The sequence below is a fragment of the Takifugu flavidus genome, chromosome 19, assembly GCF_003711565.1.
Source record: "Takifugu flavidus isolate HTHZ2018 chromosome 19, ASM371156v2, whole genome shotgun sequence".
Lineage (NCBI taxonomy): Eukaryota > Metazoa > Chordata > Actinopteri > Tetraodontiformes > Tetraodontidae > Takifugu > Takifugu flavidus.
The window spans coordinates 11,370,851-11,383,134 of NC_079538.1; the positions used below are offsets into that span (position 1 = coordinate 11,370,851).

Here is a 12,284-nt window from a genome sequence, read left to right on the forward strand (position 1 = left end):
ATCGGGTCTGGCTTGAACTTGTAGGGCTGCTACGCTCAGACAAAAGTGCCATTCAGTGTCAAAGGTCATAAAACCTACACAGTCACATTCATGTTTAACAAGACTGATCTTCTTTGGACTGAGGGAGAGACGCTGTGCAGACACGAGGAACAAGCAACTTCGTGCAGAAAAGGAGAAAAGGCTCTGAGCTGGGAAGTATTAGAAGTGTTATACATTTTCTGTGACCTAGATGGCAGTGTGGAGCCACAGTGTGTTCTGTTGGAGGTCACCCAGGTGCCCCAGGTTACAGTGATAGCTCCTATTTCTGTGGCGTGACACCCATGATTAAGATTCTGACGATAACATCTGATGATCTGAGTCTCTAATCAATTTTCCAGCCTTCTGCTTGTTGCCTCTCGAGGCTGTAACCTTCAGTGTGCACATACAGCACATTACTTTCTTGCCAGTGTGTAAGTAAGTGAAGCTTCCATCTGTTCTTAACCTCATGAAGGTGATACGAATCCATTTAGTTGGATCAGGGAAAGCCTGAAACAGAAAATAAGTTTTAATTTTTTTCAATGTAAATAAATTAGATATTTAAATTCAGCAATAATAATTACTGCATGATGAACAGCTGGACAGACACCTATTGCAGTCTTTAGTTTCCAACATTCTGAGGTAAACACACAAATATATAGCGGAAAGTTCACTTATAATTATTTATACTTGTAGAGTAATCAGCTAAACATTAACCCCTGTGGCTGTTTCCTTCATTTAAATCTATTTTGTGCACAATTACACAAGCCTGCAGACAAATATTGACAACCAGGCTTGCTTTGTGCTTTATTTCAGCCAAGCAACATTTACGTACAGACCCAAGCATCTATAATTAATTATTTCCATGCTGCCTTATTACATCATAAGTTGCCGCTTGCTATCTACGCAGTGGCCACCATGCATCAACAAAATATCCCTGTTGAGGAAAAATATCATAATCACAGTCTCCCTTGTGGTGAGGCAACATGTCACTGCTGATGTTCTTTCAGTATCATTCGAGTGACGGCTAATTAACTATTCATGGATGATGTGTTCCCTCTCTCTGCTGCAATTTCCCTGCTTTGATGTCCTCTAATGAAATCATCAGGAGAATTTATCTTTCCTCCCTCCTCATTCTGCCGGAAGCCTATTAAGATCCAGCGCTGCCATAGAGGAAGTTGAGGCAAAGCAGCCATTTTTCATACTTCCGCAGTGCATAGCGTGACGCAATCAGAACGTTATGCAAGTCAAGTGCACAAATGTATAGAGGGTGTGCATAATCTCCCAATTAACTGTGCTTCAATCAGATGGGAAGCAGATTGGGAAAAGATTCATCTGCACTCTTTCGCCTAAACATGTTTAACTTTGCTGTATTTCCAATTCTCTCCTAAAAGACAGATGGATGAAAATGGCTGGCTGGGCTCCGCTGCTGCTATTGTGCGAGTTTGGTTGACACTGCCTGTCATGGCCATTAAAAATTTATACGCCTGTCTAAGTATTTCCACCTTTGCAAATTATCCAAAGAGGGAGCCACTGAGGGGAGGATGATTCCTTCGCTTCAGGACAGGCCGGGAAGACAGTTTGACAGGCAGACTATTTTCCAGGGAGCAGTAGATTGTCCTACTGTAGACAACTGCAGTAATGATGAGTGAAATTCAACCTATATATGCACAGATGGGGAACTAATGACAGAGCCGACGGCTGAGTGTGTGTGGATGCTTTAGATGTGTAAAAAAAAAAAAGCATGAAAGCTAAATGTGCATGTGATGATGCTGATCACCATCCTAATGGAAACATAAGCATCTGCTCACATAAAACATCTTTGAGCATTTATGTACCAACAAGTGACCTATCTCAAGATTCAACTTGTAATGCTTTATGCCTTAATGGGGGTTTTCAGAATGATACCCCTTCCTGAAATATAAATCCTTAAGAAGTGGAGCAGGTTCTGGGAGTGAAATAAAATCTCTCCAGCCACTTGCAGCAGGTCAGCAGCAGCAGCAGCAGCAGCATCCATCACCAGACCGATTGCATTGGTGCCGCTGTAGGAGGGTGAGCTATCACAGAAACAACCCAGGCTGTCCTCTGTTAGGTTCCGTCCGTGAAAGGATGCCCCACCGCAACTCAATATTTTTTATTATTTCCCTGCAGGGCAAAGATAAGAAGCCGTATCCATCACGGCCTCCGTTTGCAACCTGAGGATTCCATTAAGGCCCGACACAATATGCTCCCCATTTACATCAAACAGCACAGAGGCAACGCCCGCGAGGCAATTTCCTGTTACCTTCATGAATAAAAATCTCATTCATCTCTGTGCACATTCATAAGGCAGACAAGAACCCAGTCGAGGAGCATTATCAAGTTGTCCTTGCTGCTTTGACATTGTCCAGACCACAGAGGGAACCTCAGCTGCTGGTAAACGTTTGTGTTTTCGTGTTTGGGTCTAAGCATTTGCGGGTCTTTTCCTTATTGGATCTTTATAAATGTGACATTTTAGTGCTACTCAGCCACATTAGGTTTTTGCATGTCAGACTTATTTTTCCAAACTGACTAGTCTTTTTTAAAAAACAAATAAACCTTGAACTCAATTGAAGGTGTTGTTTTTGTGGGTACACAGGGTTATTTAATCAAACGGGGAGCATGGCTGGACCTGAGGCTCTTTGCCCTAAACCAGAGAAATCAGGGACAAGGAAGCAAGTTCTCTGCATATGGAAACGACTGAATAAATATTTAATTAAATGGAATAAACCTTTTTTTGTTAGTATGCTGCACAAGGATCACACCTAGCTAATGATTCTGGTTGGAACCTTCCCAGCATCGGAAAAAGGGATCACAACTGAGGGAGGGACCATTATTGAAACCTTTCAGCAGTCAAACTTCTCTGTGGGCTGGAGAAAAGCCATAATGCATTTTTAAAGATTTAAATCTTGCTTCTGATGGAACTTTAATGACATTTTTGATACTCTGGTTGTGTTTTTCCCTTTTGCTCACGGCAGGTAAAGCTGAAATGAAGCACGCCATGCAGGCAAGTCGGCTGGGAGAAGTCTGTTTGCAAGGAATAATTTCATGATTCCCCCGTCATGCCTGAATATGAAGAGGACGGCTGCACAAGACATTTATTGAAATAAATGGAGCCAGTTTTGTTGCCAAATTATCAAATGAATCAGAGTGTATTTCTCAGGGGAATGAGTCCTGACTTTCAGTGTGTGAAAACAATTTATTTGAACATTTAATCATCTGTAAATGGAATTTATTTTGATGTGACTAAAAAAAAAAGAAGAAACATTTAACCAACTGTTTACCATGAAACCTTATTACACAGCAAAGGATCACAGCAGAAGGCCAATTACAAACTAACATGAAATTTATTCTACTGGTGCTAATGTACAAGAATTACAAAGCTGCTCTGCTTCACATCAAACGGGTCTATCCATTTGCCATCATATGGGCTCGATGAGGTTAAATTAAACACGAACATTAAGCGTAGAGGGGCAGACTGCAGGGAAAAATGTAAAGATCAATGCCTTCTGACGTTTTTACTCTGTACACAGTTTTAAAAAAAGCAATACTGCAGGAATCACCAAATATTTCTATCAACATCTGAAATGACATTTGCTGCAGATTGCATTCATGTACTTATCACACATCCTTTATTCTTTTTTACAAGTAGGAAAAAAAAGAAAGAAAAAAAAATTGAATAATAATAATAATACCAAGAAAAAAAGCCCTGGCAGATGAACACCCTTGAGTAGGATCTTAAACCTAACACGTCAGCAGCTGCATGGACCCGTGTCTGCCACTTCTCACTCCTTCCGGCGCTTCTTCTCGTGGTAATCATCCTTTGATCGACTGCTAGAGGAAGGCCTCTTGGAGCCGCCGTGTTGCTTGGCCTCCTCCAAGAACTTGTCCAGACCGAAGGGATCCTCCTCAAACTGAACGGGTCCCTCTCGTCTCTGCCCATGATCTGCACCTGAGAACTCTTTGTCTGGAACAAACCTGACGGTGTAGGACAAAAAAAGCAGAAGAATTTTTAAAGAGTTTTTAAAACTGATTTGGAGGTCTAACCTTCACATTAGTCAAACATTTTGTGTTTTACCCAGTGCTACTACACACTGCAGGCATCCAAACATTCCTAGAGGACAATGACAAGCTTGTGACTAAACATATGGGACAGGCTATGCTTGGTTGGTAGAGTGTGGTAATTCTGCCTCTAGGACAGCTGCTCCAGCTGGGACACCATGTACAGGTTTTTCTAAGGAGTCAAAATAATACCAGAATGTCCTTAAAATGCTCCTAGCCTTTACTGCCATTTTCTTTAATTAAAATCAAGATGTAACAGCTTTAAAACCGCCAGTGAACATACTACCACCAGCAGCAGGCTGCTTATTAGTTATAAATGAATCCAGGAGAATTAAAAAATTACACTCATAAAATAGCTTCATTTTGCCCGTGGCCTTTGATTATCTTCATTTAGTGCCCATTAGCTAATACTCAGAGGCAAGTCATTAAGTCGCATAAAATTTATACGTACACAAATGTGGAAAGTCAAGCTGCCTTTAATGTAGAAAAATATCATAGCACATACTTAAATTGTCATTCCTAATGTATTTATGATACATTATGATATATATGTTGCCTTTAAACACATAAAAGATGTAACAAAATAACAAGGTGACCCACAATACCTGTTGTTTTGCATGAGTGTGTCGAAATCGTCAGCATAGGCGTCCTTGTCTATATTCTTGCTCGGTCGGTAGATGTTTGAAGCCATGTCCCTACCGCCACGGAAAGGTTGATCATATACGTTGTAGGACTCGTCTTCACCACCAGCAAAGCCGCTGTCCATACCCTAGAGAGAAACATGTCAAGCAAAACACTCATCGAACCAGTATCTTGATCTGGGGTTTGTTTCCATGCTACACAGCAGTGTAATTATTAGTAACATGTGAGGTTTACTAACTTTGCTCTGGTTAAAGAGTCTCTGGTCATACTGGACTTCACTGGAGCTGCGTGGGTTGGGTACTCCCAGAGCAATGAGCTCGCTGATGTCCCTGTCCTGGTCTCTCTGCAGCTTTGACCTGCAAAAAACAAAGCACGATATTTTAGACACCAGATTTTATCAGCGTCTCCTCATTTGCAGCAGGATAGTGATAAAACTGTGAAACTTATGGATGTAAATAAGGTAAAAATCTGTAGTCAGATGCTATCAAATAGCAGCTGGAAGCTTTCTTGTATATGTACAGGTACTGAACCTTTTGAAAAAGTTGGTGACTTTAACGCTCAGTCTGTCTTTCACAGGCAGCAATGTCAACGCTAAGTGCAAGTTAAGCCAGAGATAACAAGGTTTGACAGCTTGAATTGTGATTATAACGAATTTGAATTTCAACTCCTCCAGAGACCAACACGATTGACAACCTTCCGCTGTGCACCTACAGATATCTCCAGGAGATCACAGCAGACAGACACGGGCTATTTCTGAGCAGTTTGCTGGATCCTGCCATGTTTTGTTCAGTTGGTTCCATGAATGATTCAGCACCGGTGTGTGTGTGTGTGTGTGTGTGTGTGTGTGTGTGGGTGAATGTAGCAAAGTGAGGGGTGGATGAGTTCGTATGCGCTGTGTTTAAAGTGCGTGTCCAGCACCTTTTATCGGGAGCAGCCCTGGAAATGTTCCTGTCATGCTGTCTGTCTCTCCTCCTGTCGTGGCGGATCTCGTCACGCTCTCTGACCTCGCTGTCCTCGCCACCTGCCACAAGAAATGGGTACAGGGGAAAAGATAGGAAAGGAGGTGATGGGGGTTCAAAACAAAATGACATTTTAAACACAGCAACTATCTACATGGCAATATATTCAGGAATATTGTATGGATGTCTGACATTTCGACTCAAAAGATATTCAAAGCATCAGTGGGGACAGAGAAAATCTATTTCACAGCTTACTGGTTATGTCAACAGCACCAGGCTGACAAATCTCAGCATCACTCATGGTGCTCATGTTACATATGTAAAACTGGAAACAGCTTTGAGAGTTTAAATCTGCACCAGTCATGCAAAGAAGCACTAACACAAACCTGACAATCACAGCCATGAACACATATTCACCTTTGTCACCGTGACTTTTGATCCCTGCCCTGCGATCTCTGGCTATCTGAGCCAACTCTCTCAGCTTCTCCTCCTTCTTCTCTTTCTCCTTCTGAGCCATCTTCTTCTCCACCTGAGCTCTCATCTCCACAGCTTCTCTTGCCTGTGGAATCAATCAACATTATTTAAATATGGATTTGTGGGGCAACGTATTCCAAATGCAAACATTCTGAACCATGTAACCGCGGTGGTTTACCTTCCTGTCAGCAATGTAAAGAGCCTCAGCCAGCTTAGCAAAGTTTTCATTGATGTGAACTGTTTGTAGTCCCCGACCGTCAGCAGCAAGACGTTTATCAAGAGGAATGGTGTAGCCCTAAAAAGATTTTATGCGCATAAGGAGAGACAAATGAGAAGTAAACCAAGAAATCTCAATGGAAAAGACAAGCTTCCATCTTAAGAAAATCTAATATGTATGCAGAATATAAAAACCTTAGCGTTTTTCCAGTTGGAGATGCACGGAGGAATCTTCCATTCCTGCTGCTCTTTTACAGTCATCTACAACACAGGGAGCAAAACGATGTCAAACAATGTCTTTAGAAAAGTTCACTATATCTCGCTTGATAATGCTCGTGCACTTAAAACTGAAGGCAACGTTACCTTCCTGCTTGGGGAATGCATGACAGGAGCAGGGGGAGAAGGAGGTCCACGAGGAATCTTCTTATTGATCCTGAAACATATTTATATACATTCTATTTCCATAGATATGAACAGAGTACCTAGACTGTACCAATTGTATAGGTATACTTACTTGAATCGTGGGGGTTCCATTGGATCCCTTTGCATTTCCACCATACGGATGACCCTTTGTTTGGCCCCAGAGTTAAATGCCACTCCCTGCTGGGATGGTGTGTATCTTTGAATGAAAAGAGCAGGTTAAGTGTAAATATACACAAATTTCTTTCTTTTTCCCCCCCATTTTTACCTATAACAAGTGAGGAATATTTAATCATTTCTGACAAAAGGGTTTTAAGCATCACTGTCTAGACTCTAGACAATACACCACTATAGTTAACATATCACCATTCTCTGGCAGAAGAAATAATACACAAATTAGCCAACAATTAACCTGAGAGTGGGAAACTTGATTTAGGAATTGTATAATCCATATGCACCTGATATACTGTGCCGGCGCTTGTTTGTCTGCAGCTCTTACAGGCATGGCAGCAGCAATCTTTTGCGACACCTGCTTGTTCAGGGCAGCACGAGTCTTTTCTGTCAGCTGCAGAGGACACATTTTAATACAGTGATTAGGTTTTAAATTATGAATTAAACAGATACATGAAATCCAACAAACATTTACACCGAGCTGTTGATTAAAGAAAAACAACACTCAACACTGTCCTTGGAGAACTGGGATGGACAATGCTACAATTTGTACATTAAAGTTATATAGTGCAATGAATGACACAAAATGTTATACCTCTTGTACAGTTTCCTCATCTGGCTTCTTTAATTCTGGTACGTCATCATTCAGAACCTCCTTTGGAAGTAGATCTGTGTATTTACTGTAGACAACCTACAGGAATGTCAACAGTAAACTTTCATTGGACAAAGAAATAACACATACCACTCTTAATCGTACCCACTCTTATGTCTATCAGCGTGGCCTTTGGAATGTTTTGTAGTTAATTGAGAAAAAACTCATAAAAAAAGACAAAAGTAGTTGATTTATAGTTGACTACAGCGATACTTCTAAGCGGACTCCAGAGATTTGACACCAATCCTTGGTGACTGCAGTCTGTCAACAATGTTTGTACCTTATCCTTGTTCTGTCCTTGTCTGGCAATGGAATCATATTTAATTTTCCCCTCCGAGTCCACTTGAACAGCCAGGGCATTCGACGTCATCTTCTTTCTACCCATCTCCAGTGGAAACTGGGCCACATGGATCTCTGGGAATGCTCCTCCATCCCCAAAGTCCTACAGAAACAGGTTTTTTTTTTTTATTTTAGCAATATACAAATTATATAACTGTAAATGAAAACACATTCCCAACATTTTAAAGTCCACGTGTGAACTCAAAAAGGTTACCTCAATAGCGCGGGGTACCCAGCCTTTTCTGTGTCCATAAGGAGGGGGCTCTCTACGGGACGAAACCAGAGCGGTGGAATAGGACTTCTGGGCTCGGAGCCTCTCCTCTGCCTCTAGCTGGTCCTGGGACAGCTGGGTGGGCGCCGGTAAGAAGCTGAGAGCAGATGATCATTAGTCGACAGGGCTGCGATATCGCCCAGAAACTAGCTAACGTTAGCTGACAGATCAGCATTGGAAAATGTCGTCCATATAATGCGCCAGGCACAAAATATACGTTTTCATTAAGACGGACATGTCATAAAGGCGTAAAGGCAAACATGCAGCGACCGTAATAAATTGATATTAACGTAGATGTAAAAGCCACGAGTGCAAACGGCTCGTGGCTAAGCTAGTCGATGCTAATTTACCAAAAAGTGTGAACATGTTAAGGGATTACCGAGAAAGCATTCGATAACAGTCGTATAGGTTGTTCTAATCACACTATACGGTACATCCGAGATAGCTATGATACACTCTAAAGGAATAAAAACATTAAAAGCACCATTTGGGAAACTCACCTCGTTAACGACATTTTCTTTCTTCCTCAACAGTACAGCTGAGCATGCGCACGCAGCTAACGCAACAAACACTTTCCGGTACAGTTATGTATATGCTTTTACGATTTTTATTTTTAAATTAACAGTTTAATTCCCATCATTTGCAGCGGTCAGAACAGGACCGCCACTACGTGTTGTAATTTAACTTTTAATAAACACAAATAAGTGTAAATGTATGACGTTATGGTTAATTGATGACGTATATCCGCCTTGCTACTAATACATTTCCAGTCACAGTTTCAAAAGAAAAAAATCATAATTAGAATATTCCATAATCTGCCGTATCACCCAGCAATCCTTTCACCGGGGCTCACCGTCGAGCATTAATTTAATTTGATTTAATTTATTTAGTTTAAGTAATAAATTTTTTTTAGTACCTCTTGATTATTTTGGTGCCTGAATCCATTTGCATTGTCACAATGGGAATTAGTGACATGTTTCCTCTTCCTCGCAGTGTACATTCAGTTTTTTGTGGGCATTTATTCAGACTACTCTTTTTTTAAATTTTGTCTGAATGTCATTTTGCTTTAATCAAACACACCTATCAGGTTAATGTCAGAATATTTAGACCAATAAAAGATTCCCCCCATCAAGAGGTCAAATAATAATTGGAAGTGCATCCATGCTTTTGACAGTGACAATAGTCATAGTTAATAGTAGATAGGCTGTAAGGAAAGTACACATCCAATACCACAGTGTCATCACCGAATTGTCAGTGTCATTTCAGCAGAGCTATCAGTCCAAATTAAGGAAGCCGTCTTTGACTGGCAGACACAAGAGGCCTTTATATTCATCATCGTCTTTTAAACTCTTCATGTGTTGGTCATGTCATAATGTCAATACTGCCTTTGCTCTTTACTGTCTTTACTTAAGAAATATTCAACATTCAAATAAAAGGCCTAAAGAGTAAGCAAATGTTTCGTTTATTTTAGAACCTTTTTTGTGCAGGCTATTATATGCTATGGTCAGTTTTATGCATTATTTTGTGACAGCAGAAATTCTGTTGCGAATTAGAAAAAACTGCAGTGAGGTAAGGTATACGCAGAGACCTATGAAATTAAACCATTCCATCTTCCTCCAAGGCAGGATTTTATTTGTGAAGGCTGGATCATCCTCTCTCCAGTTACCTTTTCCAGCACTGTGATTACGCTTTTATTGTTTTATCAGCACACATGGGTGAATGTTACTAGAATGATCTTTAAGCAAGATTAAAGAAAATCACCTGTAATGATTCATGTAAACATGGGCAGTATGTCCATCTGAATGTTAATCAAGTCCAGAAATAATTTAAAAAGCCTAAAACTATGATAAATGTTAGAATAAGAAAAATATAACCTAATATATTGCAACTATGGACTTAATGTTGACCCAATTTTATTTATAGTATCTTGACTCCCAGAAGCACATCTCTATTTGGTGTCGAGATTGTTTATGTCACATAAAAAAGGGGAAAAGCCATTTTTACCTTCTCATACTAATCTCTCTCGTATAAACCATTACAAAACACACACAGAAACAAAAGGACAGAGCTTGTTTGAAGTAATAAAGTACGATGCACATTGGGAATTAAAATAAAATTTCTTTTCTGTGTTTCATTTGCAGCCAGAGTTTGTTCATCAAAGCTCAGCTCCTCCCTGTCGAAAATGATTCATGTCACAATTATTATCAGGTAAACACTGGGAGGAGTGAAGAAGAGGTAAATAAAAATAAAGAGTGAGAAAGGAAGAGCCTCCTGGCAGCTCAAGGGGAGTGACCGAAAAATGAAAACAACTTTCCAGTAAGTGGGTCAGAAGCTTGCTGGTCTCGGTCTCATTATGGCCATCACAAAAACACAGGCCTGCACGTATGCATAACATGTGCAAACACACAAATTGCAATGCTAAAAAAGCCACTGAGGCCAAACACCTTTGAATGTATCAGATATAGCACCAGAGTCACGATGTGTTGCCCTTGATGTATTGTGTGTCATCACAAGTATATTTGCCACCTGTGAGCGGTCTTTGACAGCCAAAAGATTGCAGCTTTAATTCTTCATTGCTTACCTGACAGATGTGGTTACATGGTGACTGTCAGTGCCTTTCCCCTTTGCAGTTGTTTTGATGACGGAAATCGGTTTGATTACATGCATGCGTCTTCCTGTGTATATTATTCTTAAATCCAGCAGACAGGTATGGAGAGCCCCTGTGCATATTGACAGTTTGTTACATTTCTTGTTTCACGGGCTGCCTCTTTCTACTCTCACATGTCTGCATTTCATGAGTGTGCGAGGGACTTTTTCCCTCACAAATTGCCACAGAGGGCGTAGGCTATGAGATTAAATACATAAATACTGAGAAAATACATAGAAAGGCAACTTGCAGCAGGCTGGGGGAGACTGTGGATTGGTTTATTGGCTGCTAAATTCTACTTAACTTTTACCAAGGATCTTAACCCAGTGTGGTAGAAGCTGCAGGACCGTATCAACCCAGATTGCAGTTCTGCACTTTGATCCTCTTTTCCAGCAAAACAGCAGTGTCCAAAAAGAGACAGGGCCACGAAGGTCAACACAGAGCTTTTATGGCTTATTAGGGTGAGATAAACTGCAAGCTCTCCCAGTGGAGAATTCAGATATGAAGAGATGTGTGCAAGAACACCGAGTGACTAAAGTGAGATGGGGAGATGATCCGCTGCTGGGTGGTGACTCTACGTCTTTGTAGACCAGCTTTGTTGTTATTCCGATTTGATCGTGCAAGCTGTTTTGTGAAACACAAATTTGTCTTATGGATATAATCAGGTCATCAGAATGGATGATTAGGTCTGCGGCAGAACAGATGATTCACTGTTTATCACCACAAAGTTTAGGCAGTGATGCAGTGAACAGCACATTTCCACATCACACACTCTTCACTGCCTACATTAGGTTGTGAATCATGTATTAAACACTCGTTTTCATCCGAATGCAAGGACCAGATTCAAAACTGTTATTAGACAAATTGGTGGCTTAATTAGATATTTGCTGACAGGAAGTTATTCTTTTTGATGAATTGAAGCATACATTATACAGTAATGTTTTATTGTGGATTTTTTATTTTTATTTACAATGCTTGTCCGGGGTAATGGACTTGAAATGAAGTGTGGGGTTCAGTTCTGACATCCACCGTAAGATGGCAGCACCACTCAAAGCTGGTGTATTAAACTCGCACGCAAAGACAAGCACGTACACATTTAAAGCAGCAACAACGAGATGCCTGCAGGTGCTTCCATGAACTCCACTACGGCTGATGTGCATGAATAAGGGACAGGTGTCTAGATGATACTGTGGCTTTGTACACAGAAGTGTGTCAGTTTCAGAAATAGTCTATACTATGTGACAGAGAGAGGGGAGATCAGCAATAGTGGCCCCCCTTCTTGTAGGAGTAGGCCGGAGACATGATTCCCCCTTCCATATTTGAATGTTTTCCAGTTTGCATAGCATCCCACTTCCGGTGCCAGAAGGAAGGATGAGCCCCATCAGCCTCCCATCCATG

The 12,284-nt window shown here is 40.9% G+C and overlaps 2 protein-coding genes across 2 annotated transcripts in view; one reads left to right on the forward strand and one right to left on the reverse strand.

Moving 5' to 3' along the window:
- nrxn3b (neurexin 3b) overlaps positions 1-12,284 on the forward strand; it is a 302,073-nt gene that overhangs the window by 28,725 nt on the left and 261,064 nt on the right. The window lies entirely within an intron of this gene.
- snw1 (SNW domain containing 1) lies at positions 3,213-8,951 on the reverse strand. Its single transcript, XM_057016616.1, has 14 exons — positions 8,740-8,951; positions 8,183-8,336; positions 7,910-8,071; positions 7,573-7,668; positions 7,265-7,371; positions 6,901-7,005; positions 6,750-6,819; positions 6,582-6,647; positions 6,349-6,465; positions 6,114-6,255; positions 5,656-5,758; positions 4,976-5,093; positions 4,701-4,864; positions 3,213-4,011 (listed from the first exon to the last, which is right to left on the reverse strand). Exons 1-14 carry the CDS (start codon positions 8,751-8,753, stop codon positions 3,819-3,821), a joined length of 1,611 nt encoding a protein of 536 aa, XP_056872596.1. The 5' UTR covers positions 8,754-8,951; the 3' UTR covers positions 3,213-3,818.

Bases quoted from the DNA above. Each gene is read 5' to 3' on its own strand.
- snw1 (XM_057016616.1), bottom strand. The intron at 7,006-7,264 runs GTGCATATGGAT...TTTCATTCAAAG, and splicing joins GCGCCGGCACAGTATATCAG to ATACACACCATCCCAGCAGG. The intron at 5,759-6,113 runs GTGAATATGTGT...TTCTTGTGGCAG, and splicing joins CAAAAGTCACGGTGACAAAG to GTGGCGAGGACAGCGAGGTC.